General features: G+C 39.4%; 1 protein-coding gene across 2 annotated transcripts in view; it reads left to right on the plus strand.

Annotated features, from left to right (window-relative positions):
• Positions 1-186: 186 nt before the first annotated feature.
• Positions 187-19,837, plus strand: part of NNT (nicotinamide nucleotide transhydrogenase) — a 45,346-nt gene continuing 25,695 nt past the window's right edge. Inside the window, exons 1-11 of one of the 2 annotated variants that reach the window (XM_076362873.1) lie at positions 187-240; positions 1,308-1,505; positions 8,186-8,415; positions 9,570-9,787; positions 11,248-11,335; positions 12,033-12,121; positions 13,770-13,957; positions 14,721-14,854; positions 16,613-16,804; positions 17,920-18,073; positions 18,977-19,138. In XM_076362873.1, the coding sequence (XP_076218988.1) occupies positions 1,355-1,505; positions 8,186-8,415; positions 9,570-9,787; positions 11,248-11,335; positions 12,033-12,121; positions 13,770-13,957; positions 14,721-14,854; positions 16,613-16,804; positions 17,920-18,073; positions 18,977-19,138 (1,606 nt within the window). In that variant the 5' untranslated portion in view covers positions 187-240; positions 1,308-1,354. Of the gene's footprint in view, positions 241-333; positions 474-1,307; positions 1,506-8,185; positions 8,416-9,569; positions 9,788-11,247; positions 11,336-12,032; positions 12,122-13,769; positions 13,958-14,720; positions 14,855-16,612; positions 16,805-17,919; positions 18,074-18,976; positions 19,139-19,837 lie in introns of those variants that run through there. The other variant, XM_076362874.1, reaches the window with a different exon arrangement.

Below are 19,837 nucleotides of genomic sequence, written 5' to 3' on the forward strand. Positions count from 1 at the left end.
CCACGAGCGCGAGCCGCCGGCGGCACGCAGGCGCCACGTGACGGACAGCCCCCGCCGCCCCCTTCCAGGTCGGGGACGGGGACGCCGCGTGACGACCGCTCCGACCTCTACGTTCCCCTCACTTCTTCCGGGTTGGCGGGCGCCCCCCTCCTCCGGCCCGCCCCGCCCCCCGCCCCGCCCCGCCGCCTCGCCCCAAGGTCGGTCAGTGCCGCGGCGGGGCCGGCGCCGGCGGCACGGCTGGTGGGTGCTGCGCGCTGCGGTGGTGTGGGCCGGGGCGTGCGTGGGGCCAGGGCCAGCGCCAGCGGCGCCTCCTCCTCCTCCTCCTCCTCCTCCGCTTTCTCCCGGCGGGGGGCGGCCGTCGCTGAGCAGAAGGCTGCGGTGTCCCGCTCTAGCAGCGCCCGGGAGCGGCGGGAAGGAAGGAAGGGCGGGAGGGAGGAAGGAAGGAAGGAAGGAAGGACGGACGTGTGGAGAAGGCAGGTGGCGCGGGAAGGGGCCCCCTGGAGCGCTCCCAGGCGGGGAGCGGAGAGGTGGCGTCTGCGGGCTTCCCCCCGGGCGGGCGCGATGGCCGCCGGCCGTTGTGACGGCGGGGGACGGCGGGCCCGGGCGGCGGAGGGCGAGCCGCCTGCCCAAGGTCAGTCAGTGGCCGCGGGCTATAAATAGCGGCGGGGGTGAAACGGGGCCGCTGCCTCGTGGGCCGGGCCGGCGGGGAGCGGTGGGCCGCCGCCGTGAGCAGCGACGAGACGAGGCGGGACGGGACGGCGCGTTAGTGCGCAGCGGCGGCGGGGCGGCTTAGGGCGAAATGCCTTTTTTCCGCCAGCAGCCACCTGCTAGCGAGGGCGGCCCGGCTCCCCTGCCCGCTCCCCACTGCCCCACTTGTCCCACTCCGAGCGCCTGCTTTGGGATGTCTCCTGAGCACCTGTAAGCTGCTGTCCCACCCAGGGTAACTCCCTTGGGAGCTCTGGCTGGGGTTTGAATTGTTTGTCTGGTTCCTTGGGGCGCAGGAGTTTTTTGCGTGTCAGAGTTGCTTATTTAGAGCAACGGTGTAAAGAGAATATGGTCTTGAGTCACAGAAATACGATCTCCAGGTCAACTTGTAATGTCAGTCCTCCCATGGGCTTGTTACTTTAGTTCGATAGTTGTCTCGCTCAGTTTGAAAAAAAGTTGATTTTGTTTTCTAGCTAGAAGGAAGACGTGGGGAGAAATGATCGTCTCATGGCTACTGGCAGTGAACGGGACTTAAGCTGCTGAGTTTACATACCTTCTGTCTAGTGTCATTAATAGTTCTTGCTTTGTTTTTACATGTGCAGCAGGGATTCCATACGTGGCAAGGAGTCTGCTGTGAGGTCCGGGCGAAATGGCGAGCCTTCTGCGTGTTGCTGTTAGTGGGTGCTCAACTCCTGTTTTTAGCAATGTGTTGCCACCTAAGGTGCATTCTGCAAAGATGCCGTGTTTGCGAATGTTTAGAACCCACCAGATGCTCAGGGCTCAGGCAGCTCCAAAGCCAGGTAAACTGATTAAACTATTGTAAATAATTGTTTATTTTGAAACACAAAGATAGGTTGAATTTCTCTTTCAGATATGCATTAGTCCAGAAAAGACTTAAAATAAAAAGAATGCTCGTAAATCATGTCAGCAGCTTACTTGAGTCAGTCAGTTGCAGTACAGTTTTACGCTGGTTTTAAAGGGCTTATGCAGAAGGTGTTTGCGTTTATTATTAATACTTTGGATCCAAATAGTTTTTAAGGGTACGTGGTCAGAGGTCCTCCTGACACTTACCTTGCTTGAGGGAAGTATTTAAACAAATGCATTTCTTAGTTAAAAGCCTGAGTTCCCCATGAGTCTTGGTAGTGCAACTCTTTGTGTGCATGCAGAGAAAAATACAGCTTTCACAAAGAAAGCATTTGCAGGCATGACTGTACGTAGATGTAATTATCCTATGTGAAAAAATCTCTTAGCTTTGTTCAGGGAACTCTTTATGTTGTACCACGTTGAAGAACTACTGATCTGCATCTTCATGTGTAGGGTTTATTGATATATTTGTACTAATTACATTTTAGTGCAGATAATGGACAGGTTCAGGTATTTTCAGGAACAAAAAGGAGAAGGGAATGGGCGCATCCTTGGTTCCAGTTTACGATGTGAGCCTGGTGTATGAAAATCGGAAGTGACATTTTTTTGCTCTATCCTATGCTGTGCATAGCTTGACAGCAAGAAGACTGGAGAATATGTAAAACTGGTTTAAGCCCATTATCCTGCATGGGTCATGTCTCCCTGAAGGAATTTAGAGACCCTGTTTCAGTGCAGGTCTAGGGTCTTTTCAGTCTGGGACAGATTAATGTGGAGAGTTAGATTGATTGTACGTGTGATGTTCGGTTCTTCCAAACATACACAGTAGGTAACTGCATTAGATATTTTGGAGTATTAGAAAAGTAGTGCTGTTTGTGAACAGAATGTCTGGTTGTGAAAACACAGGACATAAGGTTATACTGTATAACTTGGGGAAGCCTGTGTTGCATGGAATTTCTGCTAATACTAACAGTAGCTAGTGCATTTTTGGGTCCTTTCAAATGGGTGGCCCAATGTTTTGGAGCTTCTGAAGAAATATGACAAGAGGAAGAGTTTCTTTACTCTGAGGGCTCCTGATAATCTGTATTGCATGCCTTTTTACCACAGTTGCATGGTGAAACCTGAACTTTGCTCTGACTGACAGCCCGGGGATCTGGGGTCTGTCAGAACTGATCAGGTAATAGTTTTGCCATGAATTTGTGATGCTCCAAACTTATTTTTCCATATTCAGTATCTGAATGAAAGAGACATCTGCTTGTCGTGATATGGCAAATTGTCCCTTGGTTGGGAGTGTTAACCTGGGACGTAGGAAACTAGGTTCAAAGTTCTTTCTCAAATGTCCCAGGTAAATGCCCTTGTTGTTGTTTGAGTTTGGAATCAATCTTTGTATTTGACTTTGACCACAAATTTGATCATGAAACTGAAAGATCTCTTCAGTTTTACTGTATGTAAAAACAGCGTGTATTTACTATTTTATCAGTATGCTGGTCTATGTGTGTGTATGTTGTTTTTATGAATCACTTTTCAGAAATTTTTCCATAAGAACAGAGAATTCTGATTAGTGTCGTGTTTGAGCATTCAGTGCTGTCCCTTCAGATGTGTTGTGTAGAAGCCCTTATTTAAGGTACTCATGCAATACAGTTATTTAATGCTGATAATTACAAGTTTGGTAAGTCTTCTGGTTGATAATTAAGCTGTCCTTATAGTTCATTTTGGTAATATGAGATTTGTCATTCAGTAGAAGACAAATCAAGGATAAAACAGCCATTGAATGACAAATTAGTAGCACTACTGTTGCCTATGTATACTTTTTAAGTGCTCTTGAATCAAAATTTAACAGCATATAAAATAACTACATTTTATTCTTACTTCTAGAAATTATCTTTGATTATAGTGACACTTGGTAAAATCACTGTAACACTAAGAAGAGTAAGGTTTCTGAAAAGACTAGTGTCACAGTAATTCTTAAGCCTGTAGTTATTACTTGGGTTCTCTCAGATTAGCTTTCATTTAGTCCAGGATATGTTACGTACAAGAATAACAGCTGCTTGAGGAGTGAAGAGATTTGGAGTTGGTTGAAAAGTAAACTTGGAGGATGGATACTTTTCGTATTGCTGTTTATCTTGCTGCTATTTTCTTTGTTTCTTAGAAACATAGGGATTTTCATACAGGAGTAATCAAGTATTCCTGTAAGCTGTCTCAAATAGTCACTAGCACCAGATGCTTCAGAAACAGATGAAAAACTTACCAAGATCTGGGAAAGGTGCTTACGGAGTGACCAACTCTGAGGTTTCCAATATACTTCCAGATTGGTTTGTCCTACAGCTCTGTGACTTTTACCCCTCTCTATCTTGGGATTTTAATGTCCCTTTTATTTTGATGCTTCTTTCTTAAAACTTCCTGTTTTTTTTTCTAAATCTTGCAGAACTTTTAAACCTGTAACAGTTTATTGTCAATTAATTCTCTAGATAAGCTGTAGATTATTTATAAACCATAGACATTCTCCTTTAATTTCCTTGGGTTTTTTGTGTCTCCTTGCTTGTGTAAGAAGAGGGATCAGGTGTTTGTTTAATCTTCTGTACCATTCTTGTTGTTTTTTTTTTTTCCTTTTTGCCAACATCATATTGCTGTTCTTCGGAATATGTCCTCATCTTCAGAACAGGTGAGATGGTTTGTTTAAAGCTGATACTAGAGTAACTTAGAAATCAGGCAGGTAATGTATCCAGTTTTCCGGCCCAGAACATGTGGTATATAGTCAAAACTTCTTCTTTCTCTTTTCTATGTCAGTTTCTAGTATTTGTTGATACTATTTTGCTACAGACTACTTCCTGTAATCAGGTTAAGGAGATGATAACTTGTATTCTTCTGTTTTTCACTACATAAAATGTCTGAGTTTTCTTGATAGTTTTAATTTAGGATCTTCTTTAAACACCCTGTAGATGAAAGTTAAATGGAGAAAATTGCTTTTATAGTTATTTTAAATTGTTTGATTTCTGAAGCTTGGAGATGTAGACTACCTACTTACTTTGTTTACTTGAAGTTTGAGACTGTGCGTTGAATATGTCCTCATTACACAGTTGAGATTATGTTAAGGGAATGAGAAAGAGTGGCTTCTTCCTAGTTTTTCTAAATTCTAATTTATGTACATTCCATACTAAGATTCTAAGGCCTGTGAAATTTAGTGATTCTACTTTTGATAGTGGCAGAATCCTTTTGGTGTTGATTCTTTATATCAATAAAAAGTACTGTGTATCTTCTACTCAATGAACAATATGTTCAAAATCTTCATGTGACTCAAAAAGGTACTCAAGATGTGTGTATATCAGTCTGTTTTTGGAAAATGTTCTTGATGTCATAAAGCAGTAAGTTACTAAAACATACTCAAGGCAGTTCTTAAAGAGATTATCTGACGTGGAGGGTTGGAAAGGCAATGTGGAAGCTTCACTCTCTCATGCAGTTTTAAACCCATGGCAAGGATAGCAGATGTGCTTTCTCAAAATAAAACCTAAATCAAGATCCTAAGTTTATAATTCTAGATTTCAACCTTTCAAAACTAATTAATTGGATGAAATTGCTGAATTCAACAAACCAAACCTGTGTTCTTAGTATAGCTTTCTTCAAACATAGTATTTATCATACCCTGTCCTGAAGTTTTAACATAGATCTTCGCTTTGCAGTTGCAGATATCTGATCCTTTGTGGTGAGGAATGATGTGATAGCTCAGGGTAGTCTGCTTGAAAAATGTCCTATACCTGGTCTAGCTAAAGGCTGGCAAACCGACATCTGTTTGCTTCTGTATTCACTTGCTTCTATATTCACTGGTTGCTAGAAATTTGGTAGTGGGACAGAGGAGAAAAGAAGGTGAGAGGCAAATGAGACTTGTTGAATGTTTGTCTTGGATTTGATCTCCCAAAGCATTGGAGGAGGGCATAGTCCTCAGTATTGATCTCTGATCATTCTGCTTACTGAATAAGGTGCAAATACTTTCTATCTGAAAAATTTTTACCTATTTTTATTGCATGCAAGATGTAGCAATGTGAAAGAAAGAAATGAGGAAACGTATTTGGCATGTAGCAAGTGCATATTCCTGTTCATCCCTCCTAGCCATTTACTTTTCTACTTCGGTACCCCACACAAAAGCAAGTGAACAAAAAGAAATCAGAAGCATCAATTGTCATTTGAACTTGGGCCTTAGGAGCTAAAAAAAAAAAAGAAATTTTTTGCTTGAGAAGTGTATAAGCTTTAGTCAAGTGTCTGTGTGCCTTTAAATTCGCAGTCATCCTTCTATCCCCTGTATGCTGTAATTTATTCCTTCCTTCCTTTGCATTTGTGTGCTGCAAAAACTTCCAAAAGGAGAAAGGGAAGGTAGAACTCCAGTTTTTATTTCCTCAGTGCTTCTTGAAGAGCTTTTTGCCTTCTATCCTAGAGCTACTTCCTTTCTGAATTTATGATTGGTCTTTGTTGTTCTAACAAACTTCAATCTTCTAGGTTTCCTTTCTGCTTCTAAAAGACAAGAGAGCTCATTTCCACTGAGCTGATATAGTGAAAGTCAGAAGCAGGACTTTATTGTGTAGTAATTAGGAGAAGAGAGGAGGAGAAAGTTCCCTTCAAATGACAAGGGTAGCTTGTATGAATGACGGCAACAGTTACCATAGCTTTCAAGCGGTTAGTGCTGCTGTGATAGGGACGCCCTGAGTTGCACAGTGATGTTTAGATGTGATGTATGCTGATGAAGCAAATCTTTGCAAAGCATTGTTACCTTTGTGGATCTGTTTTAGATGTGCATTCTCGCTCCTGTTGTGACTTTACGTTCCTTTAAGGCATGCTTTTCTGAATTTGATTTTTGTCTTGTAATCTGAAGAATTTTAAATGTTCTCCAACATATAAAATATCAAAACACTTGTGTCTTCAAATTATTTGTTAGCATTTTATTAGTTTAATTTCAAAGAGAAATCTAAAATTAAAAAAAAGGTAAAAATAATTAGAAGAAATGCACTTTGTCTGGTGATCTTTCACTCTGTCGTCTTCTTGGATGTGTTCAATCAGTTTTTTTATGGGTTAGAAGACGGATGAGTACAGGTAGATATTTAAGTACCAGTTCTTAGCAACTCTGTATTGTATTTTCAGAACATTGTAAGTTGATAGTATCTTGAAAGTTGTTAATCTAAAACACTTTGAGATGTTCAACTCTAAGCACCTTACAGTCCTAGTTTTATTTCATAGATAGATTTAGATTTAAAAATATCAAAATAATTCAGTTCCTCAAATCTCTTACAGTATGGTATGCTTTTTGCTTTGTTTTGCCTGTTTCTATCTTAAAAAACAAACAAGAATAAAGAAGTGGAAAGGAGGCCTTCCTAAAATGTGCAACGCTTCGCTAGTCTGGTACAATTTTTGTAGCACAATACATAGTATTGGTGGCCAAATTAAATGCAGATTTGTAATTTAAAACAAGCCTTTTACCCCACGCCTCCCCCCCTTTTTTTTTTGGTATTTTTTTGTTTGTTTTGGGGTTTTTTTTGTTTGGTTGCTTGATCTTTAATGTGAGTGACTGCTTAGGCTGCTCAAGTTATATTTCATTAATATATATGTGGTGTAGGTGTCCTGTGTATAAATGCCACAATCCAGGTTTAAATTGTGGATAGACATCAGTGAAAGCTGGTGCAGAATTGGGCCTGTGTGCTGGACTGCATGCTGTCTACTGTAACTGAAGAAACGTGGTAGTTTGATATACGATTATTCTGCTTGAGTCTGTGTATTTATAAATAATGTATTTAAACACTTGATTTTATCGGAGAAGTTTAACTCTCAGATATTAGACTGGAAGCCCACAAATTGTACGTGAACAAAGTTAGATGTTTGTGATTTGAAACCTTAAGCTAAAACTGATAAATTACAGCTTCTGCAGTTTCCTGGTGTTATTTAGTAGAGCTTTGAACAAGTTAAGACAAGGAGATAACATTGAAGAGAAGTATAATTGAACGAACTAGTAGACGGATATTCCATTATTCTTCAACTGCTCCTGAATTCACATTTTTCATTTCTGTAGCAACTCTTAGAGTACCTTATCGATGTAGTTGTGCCTTTCAATGTACTTTGTGGTATGTAAGTTACATTCATTAATAGTGATCTGAGACAACTGTAATTTGATAGACATTAAAACCAAGTTCAGTTAAAATGCAGTTCAGCTGTTCAAGCTTGTTTGTTTCTTCACAATAAAGTTGAAGTCACTAGAGAGGGATTTAAATTCTTCTTGCCCCAGGTAGAATGTGTTATCACCAGAACACCATGTATTGTGTAACTGGCATTCTGTTTTATACAATCAGAACTGTATAAATTCAGATGGGTATGAACTGCACCAAACACTTGTTCCTGCTTGTGTGGCTGATTGTGCTGACCTGCTGATTCTTGAGAGAATAGGTACCTAGCAAGATGGTGTAATTTAAGGAAACGTAAACTACACTGCTAGAAAATACCATTCTGCTTCCTCATCCCTTAGGAGGGAGAATTGCTAAGTGTGACATGTCTGCGTGTGTCTGTACAACACTGAAAAGTGCCATTAATATCAATTAATTAATCTTTAGTGCAACTAATGCTGTCTTATGTGCCACTCTTACAGGAATTCCTTATAAACAGCTGACTGTTGGTGTCCCCAAGGAGATATTTGAGAATGAGAAGAGAGTGGCTCTATCACCGGCTGGAGTTCAAGCCTTGGTTAAACAAGGCTTCAATGTTGTGGTGGAATCTGGTGCTGGAGAAGCTTCCAAATTTTCTGATGACCATTACAGAGAAGTTGGAGCAAAGATCCAGGGGACCAAGGAAGTCCTGGCTTCTGATTTGGTTGTCAAAGTAATTGCTTTATTAATAAATTTCCTATTACATTCTTTTTGGAGAAACATACAGGTCAATTTTTTCTAATAGTCTGCTGAAAATTCAGTAAGTAAGCTCCTTTAAATTAATATTTTCAGTTCTGTGTTCTGACTCAATTTTAGTCTGTCTTTTTTTTAATAGCTCAGGTGTACACCTACAGTAATAAACTAGTAAATGGCAGCATTGAAAAAACTGAAGATAATTTATCAAGTTTTTAATCACCTTGGAGGAGTTGTGTTTTCTAGAGTGACATAGACTAGTTTTGGACTCTAATCAGATAAGATCCCTGCTCTAAGAAACCTTCGCTCCAAAATTAGTGACATACAGCTCAAGTTACTCTTTAGAGAGAGTTGCTTGGAATTTTGAAGATGCAAGTTTCTAACTTTTCGCAATCAGACATCCAACAATTCCACAGCAACAGTGTGTTTCAAAAGTATTTGTAACTAGATGAGTTGCAGCTGATCTGGAAAGACTGCTAAAAGTGAAGTTGCTTGAGAGGTAGTAGGTTGTGCAGAATCCTGAAGAAAAAAAGAAAGACCTTAAACCTGATGTTGAGGCTTCCTTTAACTGCTGTATTTGAAGTTATCCTGTCAGGATTGAACATAGAATTTCTGTGAGCTAGTTTGTGAACAACCCTTTTAAGTAAGTTTCTTTTTGAAGAGAAGTGAGAAACTCAAAAGAAGTGAATGCAGATCAAGATGAGTATCTGCTGGACTTCATCCTTGAAATTCCCTGTATGTAATGGTGCATTGCAACCTCATTAGTGATTCTTAGCCTGTAGAGCTTCATTGGCACATCTGTTCAGTAATTGTTTTGCTTAAAAATGGCCGGTTTTGGGGCAGCTGTCTGTCATGAAAGCTAGTAACTGCTGGTTAGAAGCCCTCAGATCTTTCTGAAGGTGTATGCTGACTATTACTGCCCTGTCACCAATCCACTAAGAGCTAATTCTAATATGTGGACTGCAGTTAAGAAGTGCAGTTACTCGGTTCAGTAGTGTAAACAGCCTTTGATATACTTCCTTCCTTGTGTACTTTATGGAGGGGAATGGACAGACTGCAAGCTGGGAGAAAGTAAGTGGAGTGTGTTCTGGTTTATTTCTTCTGATTAATTTGGAAACTTCTCTCTTTCTTCAGGTGAGGGCTCCTATACATAACTCGGCTCTAGGCGTACATGAGGCAGATCTTTTTAAGACGGCGGCTACCCTGATTAGTTTTATCTACCCAGCACAAAATCCAGACCTCCTGAAAAAGCTTGCAGAAAAAAAAACTACTGTCTTGGCTATGGATCAGGTTCCACGGGTCACCATTGCTCAGGGATATGATGCACTTAGCTCCATGGCCAACATTGCTGGGTATGAGTCTTAATACTTTTCCCTCCCCCTCCCCCCCAGCTTGAGTAAGTATAACTGGATTAAAAGCTATGTACTTTTGATATTAGGTCTATATAAACAAATTCTGCATCTCTATTTTCATACAGTTGTTTCAAGCAGGATGAAGCTGTTGGAGGTGCCAAACAACTTCTTAAGTTTCTTATGGTCAGCTTTGCAGCAGATCAGAGCAAGGCTTTTAAAAAAATAAATAAAACTGAAGGCAGTTCTTCTAATTCCTGGACTGCTTTGTCTAGTGCCTTTTTGGTCTGAACTAGATCAGAGCAGGCTCAAAGATAGCCTTAAGGCAGCGTGAACACAGATTGTCTGTCATTGGGATCTGATGTTGTTGGGAGCTAACCAACCCAAACACCACTCGGTATGAATGCAATTGCCATGGCAGATATAAACAAAAGACCAAATACTCTCAGACATCTTCATGCTTTGCGACTGGTATTGTAGTGAACTAAAATGTTGTTGTCAAGCTGACTTTTATTATTAGGTTCTTTATTGCTTTTTATTTTTTTGACTTTTTACATAGATGTTGTCTGTGAGGCATAGTAGGCCTTGGAGAAGGCTGCCAGATTTTGTGGACGCTGGCAGTATACATCCACTTACATGTTTGCTTACATCTCTCTGTTTTCATTCTGTGTAATTTTACTAAAATACAGAAATTGATAATGTATTTAAAGGTATAAAATCTACAAGCTGTTACTCCAAATTGGAACTAATTTTACGGCATACAGACCTCCGTATGTACCTGCTAGAAATAGGAAAGAGAGTGGAATGGGACTGTTGAACCACAGCACTGTTAGTAAAAATGTAAGAAAATGTGCACTGTTGTTAAGAAAAGACATAATTACACATTAATCTCCATTTTCAGATAGCTCTACTGATGTTAATTTCGTGTCCAGCCACCCATGCTTGGATGACTGCAAAGCAGATGGGGCAAAAGAAGTAGCAAGGTTAAGCTATTTTCCCTAAGCCATATAGCACTGCAGAGTTAGGGTCAGAGTATCTTTTTTTGAACGTGTGCTTGCTTGTGTAAGTGAGCTTACTGCAAAACTACTCTGGGTTTTGCAATTGCCTGTTCATGTTTCCTTCCTTAACAAGCCTCAGGTTACACCCTTTGAAGGTAGCTTCAAAGACCACAAAGGTAACTTTTGGCAAGTTATGCATTTATTATTCAGGTAAAATTTTATTTGAGAGTGAATAGTTGTGGACATCCAGTATATTGCAGTCCAAAAATTCTGGCTGAAAATGCATTCCATGATTTAAAAAAAAAGCAAGAAATATGAACAAAGACTTATGCTCAGTAGTAAAATACTACACTTGCTTTATCTGATGCATGTGATGGTTAACTGTTCATCCTTTTGATTTCTGTCATAAATGTAATTGTACTGAGCCTGGGAAAATACTGATATGTGTTCATCCTTAATTGACAGTTACAAGGCTGTGGTACTGGCAGCAAATCACTTTGGTCGATTTTTCACGGGTCAGATCACAGCTGCTGGTAAAGTTGCTCCAGCAAAGGTATGTGCAATTAAACAGATACCGTGGCGGAAGAATACATGAGTTCCTGAGCACAGCTAAGCACTGCTGAAATTGTGTTAAAAGGCTTTTTTTCCTGCCTTGGGGCTAGTTCTAGAGACTTCAGAAATCCCTATAGTTATTCCCATACCAATTTTTGTTCACTACCTGTAGTGTCATTTTTTTGGGGGGAACAATAGAATAATTTAAGTTTGCTTAGTTTTAAACATCAGACTAGCTATACATGGATGTTTTTTTTTTTTCCCAGATGGGGAAAGGCAAGGAAGCAGTTAAGAAAAGTCACAGATGTTGGGATTTCTGGTGTGTTGAAGGCTGTGATGGAAAGGATTGCTTGATTGGAATTGCAGGTGGATTGGGTTGAACAGAAATGAAAGTAGAATTAGGGAAGGAAAAAAAAGAAGAAAAATTAAGGAGAAGACCTGTACTTATCTATAGCTAACAGTTTATGTAAGTGACTTGGCTCTCAGATAAGTGAAGTTAGGAGTTATAGCTTTTAAACTGTTAGATTTACAGGGCAGCTTTACCAAAGTCATTTTGGGATCTGTGTCCTAAGGTAACTTGTTTAAATGGCTGGTTAATGAGATGTATCTGCAGTTGTGAAAGCAGTACAATGCTCCTGCTTTTCTAACCAGCTCCAGTTTTAGTTTATGCTCCAAGCATGATGATGGTATCATTCTAGGTCTTGATCATCGGAGGAGGAGTTGCTGGCCTGGCTTCTGCAGGAGCAGCTAAATCAATGGGTGCAGTGGTTCGTGGATTTGATACTAGGTAGGTGTGTGAAAATGGTAATAGCAATCTGAAATTATTTTAAGATTGAGTAGTTTGTAGCTGTATTACAGTGAAAGTACTTGTACTGCACTGAATCACAATTCCTTTCCTACCATTTTTGTTCCATCATTACTCCTCCATTTTTTTATACCTCAAAACAAGCAAACCTTCCAGAGTCCTTCTCATTAAATCATTCAGAACTATATGAATAAAAAATTGTTGCTTTATAAAAATGAGAAAGTTAGGGCTTTTATCCAGAATTTCATGTCTCTCTTCTTCTTGGGGACACAGGGAAAACGGTAAAGAAAAAATCTTTATGCCCTCATTTATAGCTTGCTTTGATGCAGGTTCATAGCTGCATACTCTCATTCACCTCTACTCTCCTGATCCCAGAGAGGCCAGTTAGGAACTCTTTGGAGAGACACTTCTTTCAATCTGCTGAAGGAGAGAAAGAGATCAAGTTATTTTATTTATGAAACTCAAGATGAAAGAACAGAAACTGCAGCTACTTTAAATGCTGCTTTTCTCAGGTCTCTTTGTTATGTTTGGAAGGATTATTTTGTCCCATAGCCATTTTTTAGAGCAATAGACTGGGAAAATTACAGAGCACGAACATTTTTCATCTTACAGCTACAGGGACTGCAAACGTCATTACATTTTTTTCTAATAAATGGCCTTTTTATATTGAATTTTTATGTGCTTAATAGTGTATTTGCATTAAAATTACTTATAAATGTTTGTTTTTATACGGAAGTGGCATCTAGTGCTACTTAGCTATATCTAATATGAAAGAAGAAAAATGAACGTATCTCCAGATTTACGATGTGCAATACGAAAAAACCCTTCACTCTGGTTTGTTAGAAAATCTGCATATGCCTTAAAACAAACTGGAAAGAGTTTATTTCTCATAAAAGCATGATCAAAATCTGTCTAAAACTTTTCAGATATTTTTAATTCCCTTCTTAAGCATCCTGATAGTTTTATCTTGGTGTGCCTGAATTTTTGTGTTAAATCCTCTGCATGTTGTGAAAATTCACCTAACACTGAAATTTAGTCTCGTTATTTACTGTGATATCACATGATGCAAAATAAATTACTGATTTACAGGTTAACTGTAAAAAAAAAACAACCCAAAAAACCAAACAACAAACAAACAAACAAAACCCCCAAAAAACCCAAACCGCCACCATCCCCCCCAACCAGTTTTCCCTGTGAAAATAAGACTTACTAGTATTTCCCATTTCACAGATTAAAGACAGGGCCACAGGTTGTGTATTCATCACCTATCTTAGGCATCTAAGTTTGGGCTGTAGATCTACCTAGTCATGACGAGAAATGGGTGAGCGAAGTTAGTCAACAGTTAAGCTCCTAGCTTTGAGCCTTTTCTTGGAGCAACTGTGCTGACTATACAGGAAACTGGAGGCTGCCTTCATTCCTTATCCAAGTATCTTCATTAGGGACCTAAACTTAGTGATGCAATTACTTTTTTCACTAAATATAGAAAGCTGAGGACTTTAGTTATGGTCTCCTTAATCCTAGAATAAGTTTTGGGTCTCTTGTCTGAAGACTGCTACTAAAAAGACCAGAAAAGTCATGGTGGATTTTTAAAGTAGTGGTTATTTCCTCCCCTGCAATTTTCTCTTCCTAGAGCTGCAGCTCTGGAACAGTTCAAGTCTCTTGGTGCTGAGCCTTTAGAAGTAGACTTAAAGGAATCTGGAGAGGGACAAGGTGGTTATGCTAAAGAAATGTCCAAAGAATTTATTGAAGCTGAAATGAAACTCTTTGCCAAGCAGTGCCAAGACGTTGATATTATCATCACTACAGCACTTATTCCAGGTATGTTTTATGTGCAAGATGCTAATTTTCATTTATCTTGTGTAAGTTGGCATGTTTTCGGAGCTATGCCTGCAGTGAAAACAGAGGTGTTAATGAATTATATCTGTGTGAGCATGTACCTTTTCCCTTCCCTGATAAATGCCTGTTTTTAAAGTGTGTACTTTTTTTTACAAGTTTTGTTTTCACAAACTAGCAGTCTTTGACTCAATAGTATCATGTTTTCTTATTAAACAAGGAGTAGATAGTAATAAAGTAAGAATATGTAATTGTCTTGCATATTTATTGCATCACTGCTACTTCCGCTATCCAGCTTGTGCACTGAAACAAGTTCAATTGAAACAGTACTGTCTCTTCTATTTGAAACATAGTAAGGTAGAGCGTAGGTTTTTAGTGCTTTGTATTGCACAACATCTGTCTCTCCATAACTTATGGTGTGGTGTTTCTTTTTTTTGGTTATGACTTGAATTGTAAGATTGGATGTTGTCAGTTTACTGAGGACAAAATTGGACTTGCCAGCATCTTTGGTAGACTACCCATGCATACTTTTTTGTAGATGGTTGGGAGCAAGATGTTCTAGCATCTCTTCTCTCTGCCTGTATAAACAAACCTTCTGTGACATTCCATCCTAGGTACCAATTACTTCAAAATTTTGCTTAGAAAAATAAAGTTTATACATATAGAGAGAGGGGGAGAACGGATCTCCTGAGCTCTACAGATAAAAAGCTGTATTTTGTGTTTAACTTACTATGCCTTGTCTTGTCAGGCAAAAAAGCTCCCATCTTGTTTAAGAAAGACATGATTGAATCAATGAAGGAAGGTTCAGTTGTTGTGGATTTAGCTGCAGAAGCAGGGGGAAACATTGAGACTACAAAGCCTGGAGAAATGTACGTTCATAAGGTGAGCATTTTAATCTGCAGATCATTCTCAGTTTGCATGAATTCACATTGTGTTTTGTAAACTGTATGCTGAAAATGAGTAGCTGATTTTGCTATTTGGGCTTAAGTAATCCTTTAGATTTGCATGTGGTCATCTCTATGTATAATAATTTGAAGGTTTGAAAGAAACAAATACTTTTGTATAGTGTTAATTTGGTTGTTAACTATGGAAGTGTTACTACTTAGACTTCCCAAGTCCAGTGATTTGTCTCTGCTGAGTTGTGGGTGTGGTTTGATGTCTATTTCTTGGTCTACCTAAAGAGACAGCAGTAGCAATAGCTTCTTTGACTTGCCCATCGCCTCCCAGAACTGGAGGTTAACAGTCCCTGTCATAGGTAAGCTAAGCAGGTTCAGACTATGTCAGTATTTACCTCAGTGCAAAGTCTCTGGCTTAGGTCAATATAACTGCAGCTTCAGGAGGGTGCTGCCTTTGTATGTCTTCAACTTCGCCAACATGAGTGTGTCTGCCCTAGAGTATCCAAACCACTTGTAACCCAATCTAGGAGTAGCGTGAATTGGTTCATTAAAGTAAGCAATTTTGCTCTGGACTGAACTAACTACTTTGGTTTTGCTCCAGTGTTCATTGGCTCAGTTGAGAGCTTGTTTTTCTGCTTTTTGGGTTTTATTCTTGGTACTTGTGAAAAATCTACTAGCAGTTATAGCAATTTGGGTGATAAGATTTGAAGTAGCAGATTTCCAAGGTTGTTGTTTGGTAATGTAAGGACATAATGCTGTTGTTAGGGAAGCCTGTAGGACATACTGCTTCCATGGTTGTCATTTATATAAGCAGGGCTGTGTGTGTGTATATAATATCATGAGTCACTCATTGTATTTGGCTTTGTGGTTTCCTAGGGCTTTTGATGTCATTGCTTAAAAACTGAAATTAGAGTATGTAGAACAGAAATGAGCAGATACTTGCATGAAGAATTTATATGGAGCGCTTTTAGTCAGGGGTGTGTCACCCCTGGATATAGCGTACTGGCACTGAGCTGTGGAAAAGAGCAGCAGTGCAGAACTATTAGCAGTGTGCCGGAGCATTGCATTAAGAAGCCAGAGTTCCTGGAAGCATGCATAGATCTTAGCTGTGAGTTGCGGGAGCAGTGTTTTAACAGAAGCCTGCTTGAACATGAAGAGTGTATGCCAGCCTCAGCTTCCCATACCTTCCAAAAGCTCAAGAGCCTGATAGCCAGGTATACTCACATTTGTTCTTTAAACAGTGTGGATATATTATGTTACATCTTTACATAAATGTGAACCTGGGCATATTACTTGCTCAACTGCCTAGCTCTGAGGACGCTCCCTTCACTCCTGTGTCGTATAGAAAGTTGCCTCCACTGCATGCTCTCTAGAAGGACTGAGAAGATGCCAAGCATTAGGCAGGATAATCTGTTACCTGGTTGCTTTAAGCAGCTGAGTTCTGAGGGAATGGTAGGATTTGGAGAGGACAACCTCTTGCGTCAGTGCATCTTCCTCTCTGTGTAGGCTTGTTGTTAATAGCATTTAAGGTGTTGGGTTTGATCATGTTCAATTCTGTAACTGTTGTGAGTAATCCTCCCCCGACTTAATAATGTTAGAGCTGCAGGTAACAGTTTTAGCTGGGGTTAAAAACAGAAATAAGTGAAACAGTTTGGATATGTATTTCCAGAAGGATATATTGGAAGAGATGCTGCTTCTTCAGAGATTGAACTAATATTTAATATTTTACTTGAATTTTTTTCAGGGTGTTACACACATTGGCTACACAGACCTGCCTAGCAGAATGGCTACTCAGGCCAGTACTCTGTATTCCAATAATATTATAAAACTCCTAAAGGCTATTAGTCCTGACAAGGAGAACTTCTACTTTGATCCAAAAGATGAATTTGATTATGGGACTTTGGATCATGTTATTAGAGGAACTGTAGTCATGAAGGTAAGTCAATAAATATAAAAGTATGTACTCAAATTAAGAAGATAATATTTATCAGTGTTGTCTCTTTAAAATGCATTCGACCAGATGTAGCTTGATGGACAGTGTGGGCAGTTGTGTTTGTATTCAGCTGAATATTCCTCTGTCCCTTTTTGTGAAGGGAAACCTCTTTGCTTTTGTTGTCTTGTCATGGTTAAACAAACCTTATGTCTACTATTGAAAAATAGAAGAAAGATTAAATTTTTATGTTGTTTTCATGTGATAAAAGCATAGTTATTTAAAACATGTTTGCAACATTACTACAGGGCCAGAAAAACATTCTTTTTTTTTTTTTTTTAAATAAATACATGTTTCTGCTTTTATAAGAGTAACTTCAGAAAAAACTGGTGGAACTAGAATACACGGTATACTTTAAGCTCTATTAGGAAATAATAAAATACAAACTTTGGGCATGGGCCCAGTATGGGCTCTCCTCCTGCAACTATTAGGAAGTTACTATTACTATTTAGGTAAGAGGTGTTAATTTCTGTTGAGTTTTGCTGCATAATGTTGCCAACACTTTGTAACGCTTATGATGCCTACTCTGGAGGAGGCTTGCATTGATTTCAGCCCTCCCAGACCTCTAAAGTGGTATGTGCAACTCAGGTCTGACAGCTCCAGCAGTTATTCCTCCAGAGGCCTGGAGAACAGCAAAAAATGTGAGACATCATGCTTGGTACCTAGCTGAGGTCTGGGCAGGCTCTGATTATAGTTCAGATCTGTAGCAGATTTTGCTATTTCCAAGACCCTGTTTTATTTTGCATAAATGTTTTCCATTTAAGGAACTTTACCTCTTTGTTTTGGTTTCTGCTTTCAAGCCTTATGCTGTGCTTCCACCAGGTGTTTTTGGACACTGATGTTAAATCTTGTCTGAAGAATGTGTAAACTGATATGATTAACTTGGTCAGGCTGTACTGATCATCCAGCCTTGCAAAATTCTGCTGATGCAGAAAAGGAAGATGTTCTTGTGGCATGGCTGTAGAATGTTAAGACTTATCTGAGTTGCAGGATTAAGAATAGGCTCCTCTAACTATGAAGCATCTGCCATGTTAGGGATAACTGTAGATATCTCTTGTCAGGATGGCAAGGTGATTTTCCCAGCACCTCCACCAAATAACATTCCTCAAGGAGCCCCTGTGAAGCAGAAGACTGTAGCAGAGCTGGAAGCGGAAAAAGCAGCTACTATTACACCTTTTAGAAAAACTATGACTAGTGCATCTGTATACACAACAGGTAGGCAACTTCCAGAGTTGGAGAATCAGTGTAGAGTGCTCCTCATTTGGCTAATGCTTTTAAGTGACTCCTCATCATACTCATTCAATTCAATAACTAGTTGAGAGAGCAGTTGATTGGCTGGTGTATCCTAGTGCAAAATCAGCATAGTGTAATAATTGCTCTTGAGAGGGAAAATAAAATTTTAGAAATTTAACTGAAAGTATTAACACTTCAAGCAGTGCTGACTCATGCTGTGTACATGTATGCGTGTTTGGCTTTATTTAAATATCAGTAAAATACTTAAAATTCTGAAGGACTCCTGCTGGGGACTGTGCCCATACTTTGCAGCAGAATCAATTCAATGCCATTGCTTTCTTCAAACTTTAATGTATTGTATGACACTTAAATGTCCACAGTCTACTGAAGTACTGAGAACAGGACTTTTGTCTTGACAAATAAATATTGGCTTTTCTTGTCATTTGGTGTTCTGTGTGCATCAGAACTTCTGCATGAGGTAATTAATGAATTGAGTATTCTTAATTTTAACCTCTGTTCTTCATATGCATGCTTTGAGTCTTCCGGGTAGTATCTCAACATGATTGTGACTCTTCTACATTTTTGCTATAGAACAGGAGAGTTACAGGATTCAGGGTTGGTGTAGAAACCTATCTTTGCTACTTTGTGTGCATGCGTAACAAAGATGTGTGTATTATATTTATGGTTTTATTTTCTATTGTAAAAGAAGCACGAGCACTGAAAGAGCCTTGTAGTTAACAAGGATGATTCAGCTGATCTTGAAACAAGTCCATGCACAAAACTCCATTTTGCTTTTAGCTCAACACTGGACTCCTGTTGTACAGAGTTTAAATGTAAGAAACCATTGAAAAGTTATAGAAAAGTTTTGCTGTGCTTTTCTTCTAGGTTTAGCCAGCATGTTAGGACTGGGCATTGCAGCTCCTAATACTGCTTTCGCGCAAATGGTGACAACATTTGGCCTAGCTGGAATAGTCGGGTACCATACAGTATGGGGTGTGACTCCTGCTCTTCACTCTCCACTCATGTCAGTGACTAATGCTATTTCAGGTAAGTAGGTGTCACGAACTGCTTATTTTCCATTTGAAGTACACAAATGGAGGCACATTTGAAGTATACAAATTGAAGGCACAGCTCGTTTTACTTGAACTTAAGGCAGAAGCCTGCTGATAAGCCTTTTAAAATGCCAAAGGGCCTAGTACTACTTCGCATGTCTGAGTTTACTTTCGTAAATAGCAAGGACACCTGAAACATACTCTTTCTGAGAATATGTTTTTTCAAAAGGGCAAATGTGGTGTTGTGTATCTTCAATTTTTATAAGTAATTTTTCACTCTTAACCTGTTTGCTTTAAAGTTTGTTTTACTTGGAGTGCTGCAGTCTCTCCTTTCATGGAACACATCTTTCCTCCCATCTCTCAAAAACGTTGCCCTGAAAATAACTTGTCTTTCATATTTTCTGCATTCTTTTTTTCCTCTCCTCAAACTATGTGTTTTGAGAGGGGAGAAAAAGAAAAAATTCCGAAGTGACCTGTAAGATTCATAATTCTATAAATACGTACTGTTTTATGTATCTGTGTGTATATATGTGACAGGTCATGAGTCTGATCTACTTTGACTGTTAAAAGCAAAGTTTCTTTTATCAAACAAGTACTCGGCGGCTGACTCTGTGCTTGAGGCACTGTACTTCAAAACTATATTCATACACTAATTTTTTTCTTTTGAAACATGTTTATATTGCTGAAAAAGACC

Source organism: Aptenodytes patagonicus, chromosome Z (assembly GCF_965638725.1).
Source record: "Aptenodytes patagonicus chromosome Z, bAptPat1.pri.cur, whole genome shotgun sequence".
Classification (NCBI taxonomy): domain Eukaryota; kingdom Metazoa; phylum Chordata; class Aves; order Sphenisciformes; family Spheniscidae; genus Aptenodytes; species Aptenodytes patagonicus.